Source organism: Artemia sp. Qi Xiang Cuo, chromosome 15, assembly GCF_049724085.1.
Source record: "Artemia sp. Qi Xiang Cuo chromosome 15, ASM4972408v1, whole genome shotgun sequence".
Classification (NCBI taxonomy): domain Eukaryota; kingdom Metazoa; phylum Arthropoda; class Branchiopoda; order Anostraca; family Artemiidae; genus Artemia; species Artemia sp. Qi Xiang Cuo.
The window spans coordinates 13,463,228-13,488,029 of record NC_142808.1 but is presented as its reverse complement, the minus strand read 5'-3'; the positions used below and the strand labels follow the sequence as shown (position 1 = coordinate 13,488,029).

Genomic DNA, 24,802 nt, shown 5'->3' with positions numbered 1-24,802 from the left:
GCTAAAACTCTAAATTCTTCACTGTAACTAAACTAAACTTCAACTCTAACTAAAACTATAAGCTAAGACTAAGCTAAAACTCTAAACTCTTAAATAAAACTTAACCAAACTACAACATTATGTAAAATTCTAAGCTATGACTCTAAGCTAAAACTCTAAATTCTGAACTGTAACTTAACTAAACTAAACTAGAAGTCTGAATAAAACTCTAAGCTAAGACTCTAAGCTAAAACCTCCAAACTCTTAACTAAAACTAAACTAAACTAGAACTCTAACAAAAACTGTAAGCTAAGACTCTAAGCTAAAAAACTCTAAACTTTTAACTATAACTAAACCAAACTAAAACTCTAAGCTAAGTCTCTAAGGTAAAACTTCAAACTCTTACCTATAACTAAGTTGTGGGATGAAAAGGATGGGTACTTCAATTTGTAAAATGGGTTTAGGATGGTCACTAAGAAAAGAACTTGTTCTTAAATGTCTTTTGAAAAGTATTGCTTGGTGTTGGGCATTCAAAAAGCTGTAAAGTAAAGTTGTGGGTGAAAGGATGGGAACTTCAACTTGTAAAATGGGTTTAGGATGGACATTAAGAAAGGAAATTGTTCTAATTTCCCCTTTGAAAAGTATTGCTTGGTGTTGGGGCATTCAAAAAGCTGTAAAGTAAAGTTGTGGGTGTAAAGGATGGGTACTTCAATTTGTAAAATGGGTTTAGGAGGGACATTAAGAAATGAACTTGTTCTGAAATGCCTTCGAAAAGTATTGCTTGGTGTTGGAGCATTCCAAAAGCTGTAAAGTAAAGTTGTGGGTGAAAAGGTTGGGTACTTCAACTTGTAAAAAAGGTTTTATGAGGGATATTAAGAAAGGAACTGTTCCGAAATGCCTTTTGAAAAGTATTGCTTGGTGTTGGGGCATTCAAAAAGCTGTAAAGTAAAGTTGTGGATGAAAAAGGATGGGAACTTCAACTTGTAAAATGGGTTTAGGAAAGGACATTTAGAAAATAACTTGTTCTGAAATGCCATCTGAAAAGTATTGCTTGATCTTGGGGCACTCAAAAAGCTGTAAAGTAAATTCGTGGGTGTAAAGGATAGATACTTCAACTTGTAAAATGGGTTTAGGATGGACATTAAGAAAGGAACTTGTTCTGAAATGTCTTTTGAAAAGTATTGCTTGATTTTGGGGCACTCAAAAAGCTGTAAAGTAAATTTGTGGTTGAGAAGGATGGGTACTTCAACTTGTAAAATTGGTTTAGGATGGACATTAAGAAAATAACTTGTTCTGAAAAGATATAATAAAGCCTTAAAAAAGTATTAAAAAATGGGGGTTCAGGGGCCTTTGGGGCGCCGGGGGTCCTTTGGGAGCCCGGGGGACCTTTGGGGACCGTTGACTTCCTTTGGGGTTGGGGAAGGGGGATTGGAACCCCTTGGCGTCGGGGTAGAGGACCTCACGACACTTTTCAAATACTAATTGTGTATTATAACGGCCACAGAGTTTTACCCTCAAATTCTCTTCTAAAACCTTTTCTAAAATTATCTTTTAAAATGTCTCTAACTGTTTCGCCAAAATAATTCCCTAAAATGTCTAAAACGGTTTCGCCCAAACAATCCCTAAACGTAATTTCAGCGAGTTCATTTTGTTTTTGACATCCCTGTGCTTTCACATTTGAAATTACTAAGAAACCCTTTCGCGCGCTAATCACTTCATCGCTAAGATCAAAACATTCACCCGGAAACAATTCTCTTGGTAGAGCTCCAAAGACTTTAATAGACATTCGCTCGGAAACAATTCTCTTTAGAAACAACAAATTAATTCCCCTTTCGTGAATCAATAATTACCCTTAGAAACAACAAATTAATTCCCCTTTCGTGTCAAATTAATCAATCATGACATCATCTGTCCCGTGTGATCTAAACTCTGCCCAGGAAACAATTCTGGTCGAACTCCAAAGACATTAATTAACTTGACTTCATCTGTCAGACATTAATTAACTTCCCCGGAAACAATTTGATTAATGACTGACAGCACAGGTGTTCCACTTTGATTAACCACGTGTTCTCCCTAATGACTCTATGCCCATATTTGGTGTAGGGTCACAACCTCCTGAGGCATCTCTACTTACCGATACAGACGAAACACTAGTTTCGCTGGATGTACCTAAAATATGAAGCCATATTCCACGCGCTGGAAAGCAGATGATGCTGATGAAATAAAATAGGAACAAAGGTTTCCACTTAGACATAACCGTCCTGGTTACGGAATGGTTAAGTATGGGCTGGCGTAGGGATTGCAATTTTCCTAGAAATCAAATTTTAAAAAGTACTGCAAAAAAAACAAACGAAGAAAAGTAAAGAGCAATATCAAAACCTTAAACGGGCAGAAATAATACCGTATTACAAGCCAAACTTAAGAAAAACATGTTATTATGAATAAATAACTATAGATGGATAGATGAAATCTCAAAAGAGCAGAAACTATAATAATTATCAAATCAAACTCGAAACAAAAAACAAATTAGCACACATAAGACTGGGACTACTGGCTCCTTAAACCCATAAAGGCCAGTTAGGCAAGTTAAGAAAACTAGTTAATGAACCCTCCCCCTTCACCACTCTTAATATGTTCCAATAACTAAAAAGTTCAAAAAATGGAGCTTTAATGAAAACACAAAACCAACACCCAAGAATCGCGATGTTCTCTTTGGAATAGAAAATTGTATAAATAATTTTCAGAAAATAAAGGAATAGTTATAAGGCTGTCACTAGTATTTCATTGACCATGGTACCGATAACCTTTAGCATGCAATTTTTCTAAACAACATTTATCTGAAGAACTAAGTTTTCTAAAAATAACTCAAGCAAATTCAGGTACGCGAATGCTTTCTGCCTCTCCCTAAAGAGATCAGCGCCCTAAAGGGTAGGAATAACCTACCCTTTGCCTTTACCATATTATTGTTAAATAGGTCTATTTTATTCAATAGTTTGTTCTTCATATACTCAAGTAGAAGGTAACTAGGATTGGTAACTAGGATGGTAGCTAGCAATTTCAGGAAGTACACCATTTTTTACCTGATGGCCCAAAACATAAAACTGAAAGGGCAGCCTTTATGGAGTGACTTTAAAAAAAACTCGATACCATGATGATTAGTTGATAAATCTCCAAAGGTCTTATTTTTCCGTAGCCCAATCATTAGGTCTAGCTCTATTGAAAGCTCTTTTAAATAAAAGCACGAGGGCTGGATAAATTAACCCGAAAAGAAATATTAAAGAAATTAAGCCACGAAGATGTCACCAAGTTATAGGAACTCTTGATTGGTGATGGAAGTACTCATGCTAGAATCAGCTCTGCTAGTAGTAACCGTGACAATTGCATAAAGGGTAGGACATACCGTTTACCACAGCTGATAAACGAATGAAATTGCACGATTTGTCAATGCATGACAAAAAATAAAGAAAACAACAAAAAAGATCGACATGAACCAAACGGTACTTGTCAGACCTGTAAATACCCGAAAAAAACAATAATGAAATATATGTAATTGATTTAAAAACACTTTCTAAAAAACAATTTTTTCAAAGAAAAGTAAAGAGCTCATACCAAAAATGAGCAGAAATAAAGTCAAATAACCTTCCAATTGCAAAACTACCACTGATAACCATCAATACATAAATGAAACCCAAAATGAACAGAAATTCCAATAAATAACCGAGTCGAACTCAAAACCAGCAAAAATTAACATGAGTAGGGCTAACAACCCCAATGCCTTCTCAGGAACCAGAAAATAATTTGTACTTTTCTAAAACCAAATTCATTTTAACTGATTTCAATATTTTACTTCAATAAATAAAAAATTATTAAGATTTGAAAACTTGCATTGCTTACAAAGTTTCTATACACATCGTATTTTCTATACCGCTTAATCTCAAGTTTCCTTTCTTGTCGCCTTTCACAAGATTATAAAAATAATATGCACTTTCATCATATGCAGATGTTAACGTCATCAGTAGAGATCCCTAGCAGATGATGATTATTTTTATAAACATGTGAAAGACGACATGAAAGGAAATTTGACACTAAGCGTTAATTTATGCTCCATTCACGTCATTCACTTTTTCCTTCATTTGGAAAGTTTGTTTTTATAATTTATTAAATAAAAAAAAAACAAGTTTTTTTTACAGAAAGTAAGGAGCGACCTTAAAACTTAAAACGAACAGAGATCATTCTGTATATGAAAGGGGCTGTCCCCTCCTCAACACTTCGCTCTTTACGCTAAATTTTTTTATTGTTTTAAAAAATAAAGTTGTGAGACAGAGTCAAACTTTAGCGTAAGAGCAAGGCGTTGAGGAGGAGACAGCCCCTTTCATATACGGAATAATTTCTGTTCGTTTTAAGTTTGAATGTCACTCCTTACTTTCTGTTAAAAAAACTTGTTTTTTTATTTAATTTCTGAACGTTTATGAATTAATGCAGGTTTTGAAATTAGGTAACCGTATGTGAATAATTAAAACGAAATTTGCATATTAATTTTACTTTTTTTTGGCTAAATGGCTCTCTGAAAATTTGGATCGTACGAATTTGAGAAAAAAGGGCGAAGAAGACTGCCTAGTTGCCATCCAATTTTTTTGGTTCCTTATTTATTTATATATTTAGAATCAGCATTATTAGCCTATTCTTTTGATATATTTATTGACATCAAAATTCCGTTTTTTAAAGTTTCGATTACTATCGAGCTGTATCGCTTGTTTTTTTTTATTACGTAGATGTTAGTAAGTATATGAGAGTGGTTCTTCCCCTAGTCCATTTGTCGCTCCTTACGCTTAAGCTCGAATTTTGTTCGAAACACGAATCGCTGAATCACAAAGGCCGTTTAATTTGTATTGAAATAGACAGATATTAGTGGATTTTATAGATTATTTTGGATATATATTATTGCATCTTTGGAGCATTTTTCCAACTAAATTTTTCCTTAAGGTTCTTTACTTAGATAAAGATAAGTTGCTTTTACTTTTGTCCTCTCCTTAATAGGAAATGCCTGCATTTAAAGAGTTTGATATCGCGTTAGCTAACTTCAAAAATTATCCTCATTGGCCAGTAAAGATACTAAAAGTGTCCAAGGATAGCAAAGGAAAGCCATCATATTTGGTATTTTGCTATGGGACATATGACGAATACAGACTTGTTGAGGCAAACTTGGCAGAATATGATCCAAGCGTTAGCCGAACTTCAACAAAACAGACTGCAGATGTAAAGGCTGCATTTGAGGAATTGAAAAATTCACCCGATATTTATAAATCCCTTTCCAAGACATTTAATGCATTAACAATTAAGGAATCTAATACAGGAGAATGTGCTTCGTTGATGGATAAAATCACTTCTACGGAACTTGATGTGGAAAAAACTAAGCGAGAGTTAATGCAAAATATGACCAAGAAGGTTAATGAAAGGCTGTCAGTTGCTGATGCATTCCGCCAGTCATCCCAAGACATAATTTGTCAAACATATGACGCAATTACTCTTGATTACCAACCAGAATTTGAAAAAACTAAACAGTCGCTGAAAACTTCGCAACCAAATTATAAATCAAGAAGAGAAAATCAAGAAAATTGAGATGAAACTAGATTCATTTGAACAAGAAGTGCTGCTTGATTCGCTAATTTTGCATGGTGTTAAGCAACAGTCCGGATCTGACCTCCAATCAACAATCCTGCAAGTTTTCATAACCAAAATGAAGCTGACTGAAATTAATGTTGCCCAAATTAGGAATATCTACAGATTCAAAATATCCCCTGCTTTAACCGATGCTTCCCTAAACGACAAAGTCCCTCCTGTTTTAGTTAAATTTGTGAATAGTGATACAGCGAAGAAAGTCTTCAAAGCAAAAGCTAGGTTAGCTTCAAGTGGAATTTTCCTATCGGAAACATTAACAAAGAGGCGACGTGAGATCCTATATGCCGCTAAGGACAGATTTGGTCATAGAAATGTTTGGACTGATCGTGGGCAAATTTTGGTAAGGCCTAACATTGAAAGTGTCACTAAAAAAATTCATACTCTAGCTTACTGTTTAATTTTTTTTTTTTTTTTTTTTTTTTAGATATGTTTATTATCCTGCCAATCATATATTAAGTGTATTTTACTTATCTTTTGCTTATTTTTTTTCTTTGTGCGTATCTGTCTAATGATTTACTTTCGTTCCAATTAACTTCAATGAAATTTATGGATTTCAATAATTATACTTTTTTGTTACATGCCTGTTCTCACAAGTAATTGCGTCAGTTTGAGATTATAATCCTTAGTTATTTTGAAAATAATTTTACTTGTATTGGTCTCATGGGTACATTAATGCAATAGAGCTTTAGCGTTATTTATTTTTTATTTCAGGAACTGAGTAGTATGATTTATGATTTAAGAAAGTTACTAAATCTATCTGAAATTATTATTATCAATTTGTTCAATAATATAAAATGTATATGTATCTTACTTATTGGTATGATTATTGTGATTTTATTTATTTATTTATGTCGTTAACCTTTGGTCTGGTGAGTTTGGTCGCGGAGCGGATCTACCATCCACCGTAAGTAAAATGATTAACTCTTTTAGTGACCAGGGTGATGTCAACTCCTTGGGGGAACGTTTTATTGAGTTACAAAATAGTCCTTTAGATATAGAAAGTATAATTAATAATTCATTGGAAGTAGAAATAGGAATTATAATGATCCTAAATCAGTTATTGAAAGTAATTATATTTCGCAATTAAGTGGTTCTGCCTCTTCTAAAAAAGATGGTATTTTCTCTGTGCTTCACCTAAACATTCAGTGACCTTGCTCTTCTTTTGATGAGCTGAAACGGATCGTCAGTGGTGGAACTCCGGAGGTTATTAGTTTATGTGAAACTTTCCTAGATTCAATAAAGGATATACTTTTAGATATCCAAAGATTTAGGATGGAGAGGATGAACCGGAAACAGATGGCGAAAGGTGGCCTTGCCCTGTATATTGCCGATTATCTTGTATATAATTTCCGAAGTGATTTGAGTAGAAATGAGGAAGGAATCTTTGAATCCCTTTTTATTGAGATTAAGTCAGTTGTAAGGATTTAGTTGTCGGTTTGGTTTACAGATCCTCTAGTGGATCTATTCCTTCGTTTATGAAAATTCTGGAAGAGGTTTTGGACCTAGTCCAAAAGCATCCTTGCGAACTAATCCTTATGGGGGATTTCAACCTTAACCTGCTGGATCAAAATTCTGCTTCGGCTGCAGATTTTTTGTCAATGATGCTTTCTGCGGGAACTCTACCTTCAGTTTGTATACCTACCCGAATTACTGAGATGCATGCATCACTTATTGATAATATTTTTTCATCACTAGATGTCTTAGATAATTCGGAGATGATTAGTGATATTTCTGATCATTTCCCTACTCTTTAACGATATAGGGCTGCTAATCTTTCGTAGCTTAAAGCTTTTCCATCTAATCTCCTATTTTTCCGTTTTGGTGTCAGTGTGATCAGTCTACTTAAATCTCGTTTGACTGATCAGCCATGGGATAGTTTGGATTCTGAATCTGATTTTAACCGCTCTTTTGATTTCTTTTATGGTTCAGTAAAAGATGGTATCCTAGAAGTTTGCCACCGGAATGCAAAGCCTCATACCTCGAAAAGGAGAGTACTGCTGAATCCGTGGATGACTCCAGGTATCCATAAAAGCTGGAAAAGGAAAAATTATCTGTGGAAACTATACAAGGCTTTGTCATCTGCTTCTCATCATCAGCGGTTCAAGGCCTATAGGAACATATTTAATTCTCTGTGTCGGAAGGCCAAGTCTCAGTTTTATCACAGGAAATTTTCTGAGTGTGGAAAGGATGTTGGGAACACATGGAAAATTATTAATTCTGTACTTAAACCTACTCCCCCTCCGCCTTCAGTTCCAACAACGCTGATAGTTGACGGTAAAATTGTCCAAGGAAAAGAAAATTTTCAGCTAGAGCTTACGTCTTATTTTGCTAATATAGTAAAAACGACTGCTTCATCTGTGAGCTCTAGAACTCCTCGTTGCGATTTCATAGCCTATCTTGGACCCCCATGTTTAAAGTCAATGGTCTTGACCCCTGTTTCTGAGTTTAAGGTAGGTCGGATTGTAAATGCGCTTAAAGGTTCATCGTCTTCAGGGCCAGATAGAATTCTTACAAGGGTTGTCCGTGCCATTCTGCCTGCTATTCTGTCACCATTGACTAAGCTTGTCAATCTGTCTTTCGTGAATGGAATTTTCCCTGAATCACTCAAGCGAGCTAAGGTTATAGTGCTGTATAAAGGTGGGTCCCAGAGTGATCCTGCTAATTATGAGCCTTCTCACGATTTTATAGGATTACTGGATCGATACAGTAACCCCTGGGGAAAAAAATAAGATAAACACGCATCCGTGATCTTTCTTCTGGCAAAAATAAAAAATTCCACATTTTTGCAGATAGGAGGTTGGAACATCAACAGTAGGGTTTTCTGTTACGCTGAATCTGAAGGTTTGATTTTCATTAAGATTCTATCGCTTTTAGGTGGTGTTTCCTCCTTTTTCAAAAATAAGTCAAATTTTTTCAGGCTCGTAACTTTTTATGGGTAAGACTAAACGTGATAGAAACATATGATAGAAAACCGAGTACTTGAGGAACAGCTTCATCCGGCGTTGCACTTCTATCTGGAACGATCTTCCTGGGGATATTATCCCTGCAAATCCCTCTTTTGACGCCTTCAAAAGAAGGTTCAATAGACATTTAAAACCTCGAGACCATTGAAAGAGGTTAATGAATAGCACCATATCAGATACTTTAAAGTACCTGGCGCCGTGAATATTGGAATAAAAAAAAATATATATATATATATTTGAAATCAACATAGAAGTCTGATTCTTTTCGTGTATCTGCTGGTATCAAAATCCCGTTTTTTAGAGTTTTGGTTACTATTGAGGAAAATCCCGTTTTTTAGCGCTCCTTACTTACAGTTCGTTACCACGAACTGTTTGATTTCTCACATCAAACCAGTATAGCACTTTCATAGCTAATACTTTCAGGTTTCAAGAACAAAAAAGATGTTTTGTTTACTGGAAATTAGACACAAATTTCTAGAAAGATTGAAATGCCGATACAAAGCTATACTAAAAACATTGCGTGATCCGGATAGTTATGCCGTAGTTAGTCGACCTTTGTTCCTGTTTCTGTTCAGCTGCATCATCTGCTTTCCAGCCCGTTGAAAATAGCTTCATGGTTTAGGGTAATCCGGCAGTTGGTTTGGAACAGGGTTGATGAGTAAGCATAAATTAACCGTTTGGAAATGAGAACTTCCTGGGAGGATATAAAAGGGGTGACTTCGAATAGATTGAAATCGAGGGAAAGCATGCGTAGCTGTGTTGGCCTAAGGTGAATTTGTACTGCAATGAGTTGTTAGCAGTAGTAGTAGTAGTAGTATTAAATTCTTTAAATTTAACAAAAACTTAACAAAAGGGATAATATCCATAGGCTAATATTTGCCAGTAATGGATACTTTGTAATCAATTTGTCAATGAATTCAGATTACCCCCCCCCCCACTTAATTGTGCAAAAGTAATGTTCCTATTCTTTGAAAGTTAGAACTAGTGTTATAATGGTCAAATATGATTAGAGGATGACCCACGACTCTTTTAAATCATATAGTCTGGGCACCTCAAAGCGCCACCCAAAGTTGTGTTTTGGCATCAAATTCAATTTTAAGATAGCAATTTCAAATAGAAGTGGGATTATAGTGTGACAAGATGACCAGAGGCCTAAGGGTAAGACCCTAATTTATGATAATATCCTGTTCTTCATGTATAATTATCAAAGTCACCGCTCTAGCGCTGCCAAAGTAAAGGTGAATTCTTTTTTTTCTGTTTTTTTCCCCGGCAACTTCGTTTGGAATAGATGGTTGCAGACCGAGAAGGCCGCAGAACTTCAAAGAGGGCTAATTCGATTGGGAGTTGAAAGTAGAACCTTTTTTAAGAGTCAAAATCAGTTGGAGAGCAACAAGCATCGTCCCGTACCTTATTTTACAACACATCCCCCCATAGCTTCCAAGATATCCAATCAAAATTTTGGAATAGCCATTTTGTTCAAAATAGTGAAAAGGCCCAATAAGTATGACTCCAGGGATATCTTGACCCAGGGATATCATATCAAAAAAATGGGCTCAGAAAAGGACCAAAAAAATATTTTTCTCGGTCGTCTCAAAAATATTTTTCTCGGTCGGCTCAAAAATCATATCTTTAAGTCCTTGGGCTAAAGAGATTCCTGTGTAGAAGAAAAACATAAAAGAAATATGCTGGTTCCGCCGAAAACAGGACACCAAAAAGCACCAGAAATGGTCAAACAACTTTTTTCCTAATCCACCACGTATGGAAGGGGTGGTCGTAGAAACTTAGAAGATGGCCCATTAGGTTGGAAATTGAAAGTTCTGACGTATTTCTCAAGAGCCAAACGTGATTCAAGGGCAACCAGCCTAACTCCCATACCTTTTCCTATCATCCCTAACCTCCGTGATATTGAGTCAAAATTTTGATAAGACTATTTTGTTCAGGAGCAGACAATTTTATTCCAACAATTATGCTTCCTTGATCACTTTCAGCCCTATGGCTGACATTGGTTGTCCACTATGGGCAGGGTACCGATCCCAAATTACATAAATTGAAAATTGCTCACTGATAGGAATCAGTAAAAAGGGCAACCATGCTTGGTTTTGATTATCCATCAAACCTCTCAGGTATCTTTCACTAAGCCAAGATTCCCATAGGTTTCAAGAGGGTAGAGTCTGGAAACGATACGCGGATCTGAACAAAACCAAAATACGCTATGTGCATCCATGTTTTCAAATTATATCTCAGGAATAGCTTCGAAGTTCGATTTGAAAATTTCAAGGAATGTTGAGAAGAGCCAAATTTTGACTTTGGAAAGGGTGTAGAGGTATGTAGGGAACAGTTTGCGGAATGGAATTAAAATTCCAGATGATGTTGGGAAGAGAAGGGGAAGGATTGGCAAGCGAAATTTTAGATTTTTGTTTCAGGCGGAGGAAGAAGGGTCTAACAAAATTTTGCCTATAATACACCAGATTCTTTTGCGTTATAAGCTCCTGTGGGACTTGCAATCTATGTACAGTTGAGTAGTGAGTATCAAAAGATACAATTATTATTGTTATCATTTACTTTTTCATCCACATTATGCAATAATAACCTATAATACGTGGAGTAACAGATACAAAATAAAATAAATCAAACAACAAAAAAGAGAGAAAAAAACACAACAGGAAAACCCGACAAGGCGGTAATGAGGAAAAATACGGACGCTAAAAGCTGATTTGAATGCTTTTTTTCCAGTACTTCCAGTTTTGCTGTAATATCAAGAATTGGAAATTATCTAATGAAAACACACATTTTATCCAAGGTCTCCCCCCAACGAAAATTTGCAAAGTCTAAAACATTTAGCCCGGATTCTTGTTCCTACTTTTTTTTAAGAAGGGGAAAAATTCTAGAAGCAAAAAAATGAAATATTGAAGAAAGTTGAGTAGAACTTGGCAAACAGATGTGTTTGCCAAGTTCTACTCAACTTTCTTCAATATTTCAATTTTACATTTCCCAGTTACATTTCCCTGTTACATTTCCCAGTGCTTGTACAATAAACACCCTATCTCTCAAGTCGTTCATTCATTAACGCATTAAAGAATTGTTTTTTTTTTACTTAGTTTCTTTCAGCTTAGCGTGAGACAAGGCAAAGAGAAGTGACAGAATAGATGGAAAATATACAATTTGGGCTTAATACTTACTACATAAGATGCAGAATAAATGTAACTACCATATTAGGCATGCTGACCCGCCCCACCTCCTCTAATGTGCAAAAATATAGCTCAAATTTGTCTCTAAAGTTTTACATTTGTATCCTACTTTGGTATATTTAATTAGGTTTGAGCATACAGAAAAACATATTAGATGAAAATTAGGTGGGGCGTATATCATACAAGTACCAATTTCCCTCTATTAGTAAACATTTTAGTGCATTCTTATTGAAAACTTGGATTTATCTACATTAAGAGAAAGGCCTATTCGAAAGAGAAGTAGCAACGACAAAATCAAATTACACAGACCCAGGAGCGTCGTTTGGAGGGGGGATGCGAGGGGGACAGTTCCCGCCCCGTTAATTTAGAGAGGAAAAATTATTATATCACCCATGCCCCTTGACTATCCAGATATAGACCCCTATTGCCCCCCCCCCCAGTAAAAAATGCTGAAGCTTTGCTAAAAAATGCTACGCCCCTGGATAGACCAGTATCACACTACCACTATGGCTTATAAAAAGTAGCTCATCAGCATAAGCGTGGTGTGAGACATCCGGTAAACTCGATAGATAAGTAACTGACATCTTAACTAGAGCCCCGGAAATATAAAATTTAAACAGGGTGGTAGATATGACCCCACCTTGCCTAAGACCTCTTTTCACTTTGGTAATAGTAGCTGGCACCGATTTTAGCCAAAGAAAAGAACGGTACTTACGTGTTATAGCAACCACATCAAAGAAGTGAAGTTAGGTGAAATATACCAAAACATGATGTAAATATCATACTTTAGCAAGAAAATCATGGAAACTGGAAACTACAACAGAGAATTATGGAAAGGAGGCTGCCCAGGACGCTTTATATTAAATACCCAACCAAAACAACTCTATACATTAAATATTTAATTAAAATATACCTGCATAATAGTTTATCTCATAGAGATTGAGCTAATTATATCTGAATGTTGACAGAGAGAGCGGTTTTACTCAGATCAAGAACTTGAGTGTGATCGCTATAACACGTAAGTGCCAGAAGAATTAGAATGCCATGAATGACGAACCATACGCTATCAAACACTTTTGATAGATCAAAAGCAAAAAGACAGATACCCTTTCCTTTAGAAGAGTTCTCAAAAAGCAAAGAAGATAATAGGCCTGCCTATACGGCGTGATACTACAGGCCGATAATCAAATTCGTTATCTCCCTCACATAAATTGTCAGTCACCAAGGGATAAGAACTCAAAGGGAAAGAGATAAGATTTATTACTGGTTAGTTAACCGAACAATGAATATACAGTACTAATCCCCACAAAGGCTTCTTTGTCTTGGCAGTATAAGTACAAGCTCAAGGACTTTACTTAAAGCGTAAGAACTAGTGATTTGTTGGTAAAAAGAGTAATCTAATGGTGATTTTCCCCGCTTTAAAGTTGAAGAAACAGTACAACGCAAAACATTATCCGTACATTATAAGGGTACTCTTACGTTATATGGGCCTTTCTAAAAAGTCAAGTTTGGTTAATGCTAATGAAATAAAATAAAATCAGATGAATATATAATAGTTTAGAAACAGATTTGGGCTATATATTTGCACCCTGGGGGGGAGGGGGGATAAAGCATAACGTATATCAAATACGTAACGTAACCTAACCTAGGTACCTCCCCCCTAAACCCCCCAAAAAAAGTTTCAATATTGTATACGCAATAAAAACCACGCTATCATGGTATTACTCTGTAGCGGTTAACCCGTCAAAAATGGGTTATTCGTGACTGGTTTCCTTGTAAATGCCCATACAATGCAAGAGTACCATTATAAGTACAGCCACACATCTGGATAAATAAACGAGGTGCAATCTAATCTCGCAGGGGCTAGGGGTGGATCACAGTATATATACTAGCAGTATGATCTTTCCCTATCTCACCAATTATAAAAACCCGGACCGAGGTGCGATTGCTCCAGAGAATGTATAAACCGGTGTAAACATAAGCGACATTAGATCTTTTCACGGGTAGACAAGTCAGATCTCTCTTGAACGCGAAACTTGGCTTCAACGTTGGAACACTAATTTTGAAGAAACTAATTTTAAATTAATTTATTCCAATTTATACATAAAAATCGGTATTTAGTAGTGCAATGTTATTATTAGATGTTTTTAGGAGTTAAAAATAGGTTTCGAAGTCTCAAGTTGGTTTCAAAGGCATTTCTGCCAAAATACGTGTTCCAGGGTAATTGGACCGCCGATGGCAGATCAAATGAGAGGAGCTGTTTGTACGCGCCGATATATATATATATATATATATATATATATATATATATATATATATATATATATATATATATATATATATATATATATATATATATATATATATATATATATATATATAAAATCCCGATGGACGAATTTCTTTAGAAGCACTATTAATTCAAGATGTTATAGCTTGGATATGGTATGCGATTTACTGGAATTTGTTCTTTTTAATACATTTATAAGATTTAGTGGGAATTTATATAAACAAACTGTAGGCATTCCTATGCGTGGGAATGCAAGTCCATTTATAGCAGACCTGTTTTTAAGTCAATTAGAATATGAATACATGATAAATAAAAACAGCCCAAGCAACGTAAAATATAACCTTTCAAATAATAAAAGATATCTGGACGATCTCTTGGTAATAAATTGTTCAGAGTTTATTGAGATTTCAAAAAATATTTATCCACAAGAGGTAATTCTTGAGCCTAGCCATGGGATGGGACACTCCGACCATTTCTTAGATTTAAATATTAATATTTCAAATAATAATAAATTAGTTTTTAAATTATATAATAAAACGGATGATTTTAATTTTGATGTAATTAATTTTCCATATCTTGAAAGTAATATACATTCAAATATTACTTATTGGTCTTATTATTCCCAATTATTTAGGTATGCAAAAATATGTAGTAATTACACAGATTTTAAAAATAGATGTAAAAAGCTGAGCGAAAAACTGATCTTAAGAGGTTTTTCTGCCAAAAAAATTAGTCGGCAATTCAAAAAATTTAGTTTCATGTATCATGAACTCTTAAGTAAATATACAAAAAATTATAAAGAAATACTGAATGATATTTTAATATAATTTCTCGCAGTTTGAGTTTCTAGGGGTTCTAAACAAGCTTGAGGATCTTTAAATTGGTAATTGGCTCCAGATACCAATAAAAGTTACATCTGGACATGTCTTCATTTGTTCCAGAATGGTCTCTTTCAGTGACCTCTGGGAGTTGATTATGGAAACATTGAAACACTTTTTGTATGTAATTTCTAGTAGCTTTACTAGTTTACAGGTATTTCTCAGGATTGACCTGACATAGTGTTACCATATAGATCTTATGGTAGAGGCTCCACCGTGCTTGGTAAAAAATGTAAAGCCTCGAAATCGGTTAAGGCTGGTGGTCTTATTCGGATGAGCCCTACATGGAAGGTTTTACTTGGAAATATTTTGCTAGATTTAAGGTGCTTTTGCAGGTAATTTTACAACGACTTACATTTATTGATGACAACTTTGCATGGATTCGGACTTTTCTATTTGGTTGATGGTTTGGGTATACTGTTTGGTCCTAGGTAGTTGGATGGATGTGTAAGGTGAGAGCCTCGTTCAAGTGCACATTTGTCTCAATTGCTGGATTAGGACGACAGTTTTTTTTTTTTTTTTTTTTTTTTTTTTTTTTTTTTTTTGGCCAAGTAATTACCTCTTAAACATAATATATATATATATATATATATATATATATATATATATATATATATATATATATATATATATATATATATATATATATATATATATATATATATATATATATATATATATATATATATATATATATATATATATATATATATATATATTTTTATATATATATATATATATACTACGAAAACTGTACGAAAAGAAAGTTTTTTTTTTTAAATAAAAGTAAAGGCCATATTAAACTTAAGATCAGTATAAATAGAAACATACAATAGTTAAAAATAAAAACGACCAGAAATTATTATTAAAGAATAAAAAACGGAAAGGAGAATAATTGGTATGGCTGTAACACTGCATATAAATTTATATAAATATATATATAGTGGGCTGTAATAAAGCAAAAGGTAAATATAACATTGGTTTATAAATGGAAAGAAAGACAAAGAATGAATTTACAACGATAATCAAGTTAAAATAAATTTTATTTGAACAATGCCATAAAGCGATGCTATTTGATTATGATATTTGGTGCTTGGCATTGATATTTCAATTTTAAAAGTTTTATCAATTTTTTCTCAAAGGGAAATTTTGTGGTGGGCATGAATGTAGACTTGCAGCTAAATTAAATATAGTCACTTCCACTTTTCACATATGTTTATTGATATTGGTTTGATTTTTATTGTCTATAGTACTGAGGAGCTCATTAAGCAGATAACCAAACACAAGTTTTAAAAAATTTCGGAATTTTCTGAAACTCCCTCAATTTTTTGAAAACGTTTGGTATTTTCTTGAATAGGGCTATTGTGGCAACGTTTACCAAAGCAACCAATAATTAGAACCCAAGTCCTAGAATTGGTCTCAATCAGGAACCCTTATCGCTATCTAAATTCACAAAGTGCAAGGATTTTCCAACAGAGGTGTTTATTGTTTAAAGTTCAGGAAAGGTCTGCCCATTTCATACGAAAACAATGATTGAAAACGAAACTATTCTTATCTAAAAAATAAATATCACGACGTGAAAAAAAATATAAACCATCCAGTGGCGGATCCAAGGGGGGGGCGAGGGGTGCCCCCCCTAAAGTAGTCTAAAGTAGTGTATTTTACCTAATTAACGCAAGTTTGCATTAAATAAACTTGCTCCTAACGTAAGTTTTTCGGATCAACCTGTTTTGCGCCCAAACCTAATTATACAAACTGTGGGGTGGATATAGAGCAAAACGTTGGGGGAGACCCAATTTGACAAAGGTGCCAATGAGCGAAATGTTGGGGCGGGGGCAATGTGACAAAGGTGCCAATAATTGATCAAATTGACAAATTTATTCTAAAAGTAGAGTGAAAAAAGAAAAAAAAACAGGGAAAGAGGGTGCCAGAAAAAATCTTTGGGGCCCAGGGTCCTCCCGCCCCCTGGATCCGGCAATGGCAGGGGCTGATACAGAATTAATGTTTTGGGGCAACAATAAAACTTGGCTCCCCCATTTGTATTTTTGTCTTTTGTTCACTAGAATTAGAGCACTTCTTTATGGGGGGAGGGTGGCACGTGCCCCTAAAATCGCCAGTGGATTCATCCCTGAAAAGGTGAACTCTAGAAATACCATCAATATTGTTTTACTTAAATTTCTTAATTGCTTCAATTGCTGAAGAAAGGTGTATATGAAAAGGAAGGCGTTCAGATAAGGGAGTACCAACAATCAAATAGTTCGTGGTTACGAACTGTAAGTAAGGAACGCCTTAACCCAGAGGTAACCAAAACTCTGTAATTTTGATAACAATGTTATCAAATATACGTCAAAGAAATTACCTTATTTTAATTCTAAATATAATTTTAATGTTATCCATCAGACGCTACGAGCCTGAGAAAAGTTGCCTGATTTTCGAAAAAGGAGGTAAACACTCCCAAAAAGTCAGGTGATCTTAATGAAAGTCCCCCGTCAGATCACGGATGCGTGTTTATTTGTTTTTATTTATTTTTTTTTCAAGGGGTGATCATATCGAACCAATATTACTACTACTACTAACAACTCACCACAGCACTTATCCGCCTGAGACCGAAACAGCTACGCACGCTCCTCCTCCGTCATAATTCACTCAAAACCTCCCTCTTTACATCGTCACAGGAAATTCCTATTTCCCTTAAATCTTTCCTTACGACAATCTCTAACGACAACTGGGGACTGGGGATAAACTGCTTTTCGTTAAGTCCTAGACGGTTGGTCGAAAAGAACAAGCTTTGGCAGTTTGTCATCCTTCATCCGCAGAACGTGCCCAAGTCATCTGAACCTTTCTCTCATTATAGCCCTAAAAAGTGGGATTGGACCACACTTTTCGTACAGCCTGCTGTTTGGAATACGGCTTGAATTCCCCCCCCCCCGCCAACCCCCCCCCCCCCCAAATTACGATAATTTTCCCTCCAAAGACATCTGGTTAAAATTTTAAGATAGCCATTTGATTCAGCATAGTCAAAAAGTTTCAATAGTTATGCATTTGATTAAGACATGACCCCCTATAGTCCCTGAGGAAAGGGCTGTAAGTTACGGAATTCGCCTGTTGTTCACATAAAGTAATTATTATTGGTAGATTACAGATTTTTTGAGGAGGGGGGTTTTCTGCGGGGCTGGATTTTCCACATGGAGAATTTTATGTGTCAATGAAAGTTTCCAGAGGAAACTTTTTGGGGAAATTTGAACGGAGGGGGGGGCGATTTTCTGGTGTGATTTGAAAAATATCAGAAATTAAATTTTAAAAGACAACTTTTTTCTACTGAAAGTAAGGAGTAACTTTAAAACTTAAAATGAACATAAATTATTCGATATATAAGGGTCATTTGATGATTGGTCAAAGTTTATCCTGTCGAAGTAAAACATTTAGCGTATATGAATATTCTTACGCCTGAGACTTGCGGACGATTACGTTTCAAATTGAACGCTGATACATCGGAGGAGGAGATAAGTTCACCCATAGCCATAAAGTAGGCAAATTATATGAAAAACATGGGAAAATAACAAAAATATGGGCATATCTTGGACAGACCCGAACAGACCACTGTCTGTTCGATCCTGAATTACAATTGAAGCATTTAACTCATGAAAAAAGGTGCTTATGTATTATACGAGAAACACACTCGAGAACTCGTATCGTGAACATGAGATATTACCCGTTTTTCACGGTGTTAATACCAGACAATTGGCTTCGGCTCGGTGGAAAAATACATTGTAGCTATATTTTAATTAAATATTTAGTTGGTATTTTTTTTGGTTAGGTTAGGTTAGTTTAAGTTAGGTATTTAGTATAATGCACTCTGGGCGGCCCCCCTTCCATAATTCTTTGTTATAGGTTTCACAGCCGAAGCTAATTGTCTGGTATTAGCCTCGTGAAAAACGGGTAATGTCTCATGTTCGCGATACAAGTTCTCGAGTGTGTTTCTCGTATAATACATAAGTACCTAAAACAATAGTCTGAAGCATTATTTGATTCTTAGAAATAACTTTTAGATACACCCTTTCCCTGATCTCTTAAATGAATTACCCTCCTAAATCAAATTAACTGACTAAATAATTTGCACATTAGGGGGGTGGGGTTAAAGTTTAAACTTACCTCCCATTTACATCAGAAATAAAATCCCCCCCTAATGTGCAAATATATACCCTGAATTGGTATATATAGGGGTGGGGGTAAAATTCATTTCCGACAAAATGACTATTATATTTGGAAAGAGCATAAAAAACGGCATCGAGTGGTATGTTTACTTTGTTCGTAAGTCAATGATATGATTTGCGAAAAATTAACCGTAAAAATGAGGAAATAGTGAGGATTTTATAGATGCCATTCGCTTACCTGTAGGTCAACATCAATCTTCTGCTTTAAAGCAGCTTTGCTGCTTTGAATTTCTATTGACTCCTCCTTTTCGCTCTCTGGACAACCGTTTAATACGTACGCACCACATGTGTCACTCCCTTCACAGGAACTACTATCAAAACTGTCATCACTAATTTCTGCAACAGAATTTACTTCTAAAAATTCAACTTTTTTCACATACTTTTTCTTCCCACTGAGTAAGTTTTTCCACATATTATCCTCGTTAATTATTATGGACTGTTCAACGACTGTATTAATAATGAAGAGGAAGCACACGAAACCAACGATAGTTTTACCGCAAATCAAATTTTAGACAATTACTACCAGAACGATCCAGCGTCCGTCAACAAAATACCAGCATCAATTCCGACCTGCTCAAACGACCAGATGATCAGTAACCGTAACGGTCACGGATAGATGACCTCTCAGTTGTTTAAACATAATTTAATATCTTAAAATTCTAGTCTTTACAATTACGGAAGGGAATCTAAAAGTGACTCGGCTAACCATAAGTTGAGTCTGAACCAGCAATGGTAACTGAAAAAGATTCAATCTGTTGTGTTGATAGCAACAGAGGTTTAGAAAGGGGCTCCAGGAGTTTGCCTCTCAAACAATTATATGGTATAAAACCAAGAAAAAGAATTGTATAAAATATTCATATTAAACATGATTCTTTTCGTGTATTTTTTTTCTATTAACGTCTGCCTAAGCAATTGTAGGGGTATGATTGGAGAAGAAGTGATGAAGAGTTTCCTGGCAAACATAGTTACAAGCTTACAACCAAAGTATAAACACATACTGAACAAGTACTGACAAAACTCCCCAAAAGTGACCCCACGTACCTCAGCACCTCTAGAGGGGAAATGTTGTACTACTTGATGGCTCCGAGACAATAAATTAAATTTAATACAGCTTTTACGGAACAAGTATAATCACCTACGGAACTTGAAAAATTTAGGCGCCAGGTTCGCATAGGTATGGAATCGTCTCTGGAGACGCGGACAAAGGGTCACTTTTTTGTGTAGAGAGAATAGGTTTTGTCAGTACTTGTTGTATCAGTTGTATGTGTTTATACTTTGCTTACAACTGTCCAACTGATAAATCATTCGAATCTTTAACTTGGCACCAGTGTTTATTTAAAGCGTAATTACGCTCCCCAGAATTGCCGAGGATACCCTTTTAAATTTTCACTCCTGACGGCTACTAATCTGACCATATCCGTTTTGCATTTGATGATATGATAAGATATTAACATAGAAAGTTTTGCATCAATGGAGTTGTACGAGCCTGGCACGGGATAGAAGTACCAAGTATGAGAGGAACATCATCTTTGGTGTTTCCAGCAAGTCAGTAAATAAATCTGAGTCCCTAGATGTAAAGCACCAAAAAACACGATTGTATCCATTTTACCAAAATTCTGCCGAAATCTCTCTTGATAAATATAGTGATAAATGCCGACTGGAAACAACAAGAAATTACGTTCATTATCTAAAAAAACGTTCGGTGAAACAGCGGAAAACAGCGGTCAAAATGATTAGCCAGTCAGTAATATCTATTTGAATGCAGCAACTCAGCGAAGAACTCAACTGATTAAGAAGTGCATTTTTTAAAATCACCGTCAAACCTTGATATTGATCCTGGTAATTTTTAAGACAAGCATTAAGGGTCTGTTTAATTAGTCAATTGAAAAACGTCAAAGATATTAGATTCTGATCGGGAGTATAAATAAGGAAAAGACGAAGCAGTAAAAACTTTGAATTTCTATGTCAGTAGACGCCTCTACAACTTTTTTTTGCACATTAATCTTTAAAAAGAGTCCAACTTCGTTTTGTTTCAAATTTTGAAAAAAATATTATTATGGAAAATAATGATTAAATAATAAGAAAATAATAATAAGAAATAAAAATAATAATAAAAATAATAACAAATAATTAGAAAATAAAATAATAATAATAATAATATAGTATACATAGTAATTTAGTAATGCGACTGCCATATTTTAATAAATAACTATATTTCTTGTCTTAACATTCAACTCCACTAAAATCCAATATCAGTTAGAATTTCCCAAGTATTTACTAGCTCAATTTCACTACGATCAAACCGACGGCCAAACCAAGAATTTTATGGAATAGTATATTTACGTTGTCTATTAGATGACTTGGTTGATAGACCAGAACAAATGTTACTGTACTTTTCGACAATTATGGGTAAAGTAGCTTTGCTACGGTTAACTAGTTGTTCCAACTCTATTATTTTCAAAGCATTAAACAGACAATTATCGAAAAGAAGCGCATGATCATTTGCCCATTCAAGCTATTATATGAATAACTGTTAGCGAATTTGTAACACCAGGGAGTTTCTTAAAGGGTACGTGGAACAAAATGAACCTCAAGAAACGTCTGGTTGAATCCGAGCGAGTATGTACCGTCGATTCAAATACAAATTTAGTAAATGAAAATTAACTTCTTTTAAAATGTGCGACTTCTTTCGAGTAAAAAAGCCCTGCCACTGGCATGTGCCACTAGTAGTTTTTAATTCTTGTTAAACTACTCTTGAAAGCTCTTGTCTTTCCACGAAGTCAGATTTATACTGTAGTTGGAGTTACAGGTAGCCTACAAGAAAAAGTTGACAGTAAGCTTATTCGCAATGAGATTTTACAAATACCGAGGTTTAGCTAGCGCTATTTTGAGCCAATAAGATTTTTCATTTAATTTTGTGATTGGCTGATTTGCTTTATACATATTTACATATATGTGACTGGCTTTAAATACGTATTATATATACTAATTAAAAAAACTTTTTCACAAAATAAGTTTTACAAAGAAAACTAAAGAATTCCATTAAACAGAAAATGAGCAAAAATAATATCAAATAATCTACCAAGCGTGAAACTACCACAAATCAGCATCAATAATTAATGAAACCCAAAACGAACAGAAATTACAATACATAACCGAGTCAATCTCAAAACGAGAAGAAATTAACATAAGTTGGGCTCAAAACCCCTATGCCTTCCCAAGGCCAGAACAAAATTTGTACTATACTGAAAAATATAAATGTTTTTACTTTTATAACTTTAATAAATCAAATAATATTAACATTTTAATTACTATATATCAGTATATTTATATTAAACTGAAAATGCACATTCATTTGTATTTTTTTCAGTAAAATGCAAATTTTGTTCTGGCCTTGGGAAAACATATGGGTTTTGCGCCCAACTTATGTTAATTTCTGCTCGTTTTGAGTTTGAATCGGTTATCTATTGTAATTAATTTTAAAAAAATTTCCACAAAATAGGTTTTTCAAAGAAAAGTAAAGAACTCCATTAAACAAAAAATTAGCAAAAATAAAATCAAATAATCTACCAAGCGTGAAACTACCACCAATTAGCATCAATAAATAAATAAAACCCAAAACGAACAGAAATTACAAAACATAACCGAGTCAAACTCAAAACGAGAAGAAATTAACATAAGTTGGGCTCAAAACCCCTATGCCTTCCCAAGGCCAGAACAAAATTTGCACTTTACTGAAAAAAATATAAATGTTTTTACTTTTATAACTATAATAAATCAAATAATATTAACATTTTAATTACTATATATCAGTATATTTATATTAAACTGAAAATGCACATTCATTTGTATTTTTTTCAGTAAAATGCAAATTATGTTATGGCCATGGGAAGGCATAGGGGTTTTGAGCCCAACTCATGTTAATTTCTGCTCGTTTAGGGTTTGACTCGGTTATGTATTGTAATTTCTATTCGTTTTGGGTTTCATTTATTTATTGATGCTGATTTGTGGTAGTTTCACGCTTGGTAAAAGTTTTTTTAGTTAATTTCTGTTTGTTTTATATTGACATAGTCTATTCAGGAAAAAAGAAAATAATACTTTAAATCTTTTTGTTTTTTAAGAATTTATAGTTTGGCCTGCTATTTGTATGCTGGAGAAAAATTTTCAGCAATTCTTAACAACATACCCCTTTTTAAAAATCTGGACACAAATAGTAGTGTTTAATTTAGTTTCATACCTCCTCTAGTTGACCTGAAATGGATAACTTGATACCATTCGCAAAAAAAATCTGTTTATTTTTTTTGACAGCTTGCATACACTTAAGGTATTTTGATTTGGTTAAATTTTGAGAGCAGAAGTAGCCCCGAAAGTTTGAACATAATACCCTCAGTCGTACTTGGGATTCTTCTGAGATGCCTTTTTGGGAATTAGCATTAACACAATTAGTTTCCCCCTAATCACTTTTGACTATTAAAAAGGGCATCAGTCCTTTCTAATTTCAATCGAATGAGCCCTTTTCGTAGCTCCTACGACAACTCCTTCGATACGTGCCCTGGTGTAATGGTGTAAGTGCCCTGGTGTAAACAACAACAACCACAAAAAAAATTCATACATTACACCCACATCAATCTTTACTATAAAAATGATAAGCCTTCGAATAACTTTCGACTATTAAAAAGGGCACAAGGCCTTTCGATTATATAAGTAGAGTAGTACCTACCATTTCTGGGACTCCTATGTACCAAACAGGTTTTTCTAGTAGTTACAGGTCAATGCACTCTTTGCCAAGAGGAATGACGCAGTTTCAAAGTTCACTGTCTTTTTGGTGATAAGCCCAAAAAACCAGCACGTCTTGTTTCATCGTTATGCAATTATTTTTGTATATATTTAGGTTCCATATTTGATTCTCCATCAGTTTCGAATCGTTTATACTCGAGATAGCATTTTTTGTAAAAAGCATTTACATATAAAAATGGATAATTTTCTATGTCTTGAATGGGACACTATGTATGCTAGATACGTGATATCATTAAGCAAATTTAATCAGGAGGAACAGCTGTGTTTTGCTGGAAAAGTAAATATTCTCCATATAAATAAACTTCGGTCAGCATTAGATGTTCTATCGAAATATATTGATGAGAACAAAATGCATCAGTTAATATTATTATTGTATTTAATTTCAATAAAACTGTTTCTAAATCAATGGTATTTTTTCTTTTTTCTATAGTCTACTAGCGTATATTTTGTGTACAAAAAGAGATTCTGGTTAGTCTTAAGTTAGTTGTGAGAGATTTAGTACTCTAAAAAATGTATAGATTTGAGAAGCATCGAATCATGAGGAATATAGTTCTTATCGAAAAATATTTGATTCTAGATGATGATTATATATAGTTGTCTATTAAAATGAAGATATTTTCTCGGGGAATGCTTGTCAATATAATGAAAACTGATTCTCCATCATTAGACTATTGTATGAAGCTTCTACATTGTGGTCCAAATGCATTTACACAATTTATTGATATATTGATCACGACGCAGCAAAATGATATTATGGATATGCTTTTAAACATTAGTTTTTAGAAATTTAGGACTTTTTTTTTTCATAAGAAAG

General features: G+C 34.4%; 1 protein-coding gene across 1 annotated transcript in view; it reads right to left on the bottom strand.

Annotated features, from left to right (window-relative positions):
• LOC148943354 (uncharacterized) overlaps positions 1-24,802 on the bottom strand; it is a 463,023-nt gene that overhangs the window by 361,741 nt on the left and 76,480 nt on the right. The window contains exon 8 of the mRNA XM_089101108.1: positions 19,370-19,627. Within this exon, the coding sequence (XP_088957234.1) occupies positions 19,370-19,627 (258 nt within the window). The remainder of the gene's footprint in view (positions 1-19,369; positions 19,628-24,802) is intronic.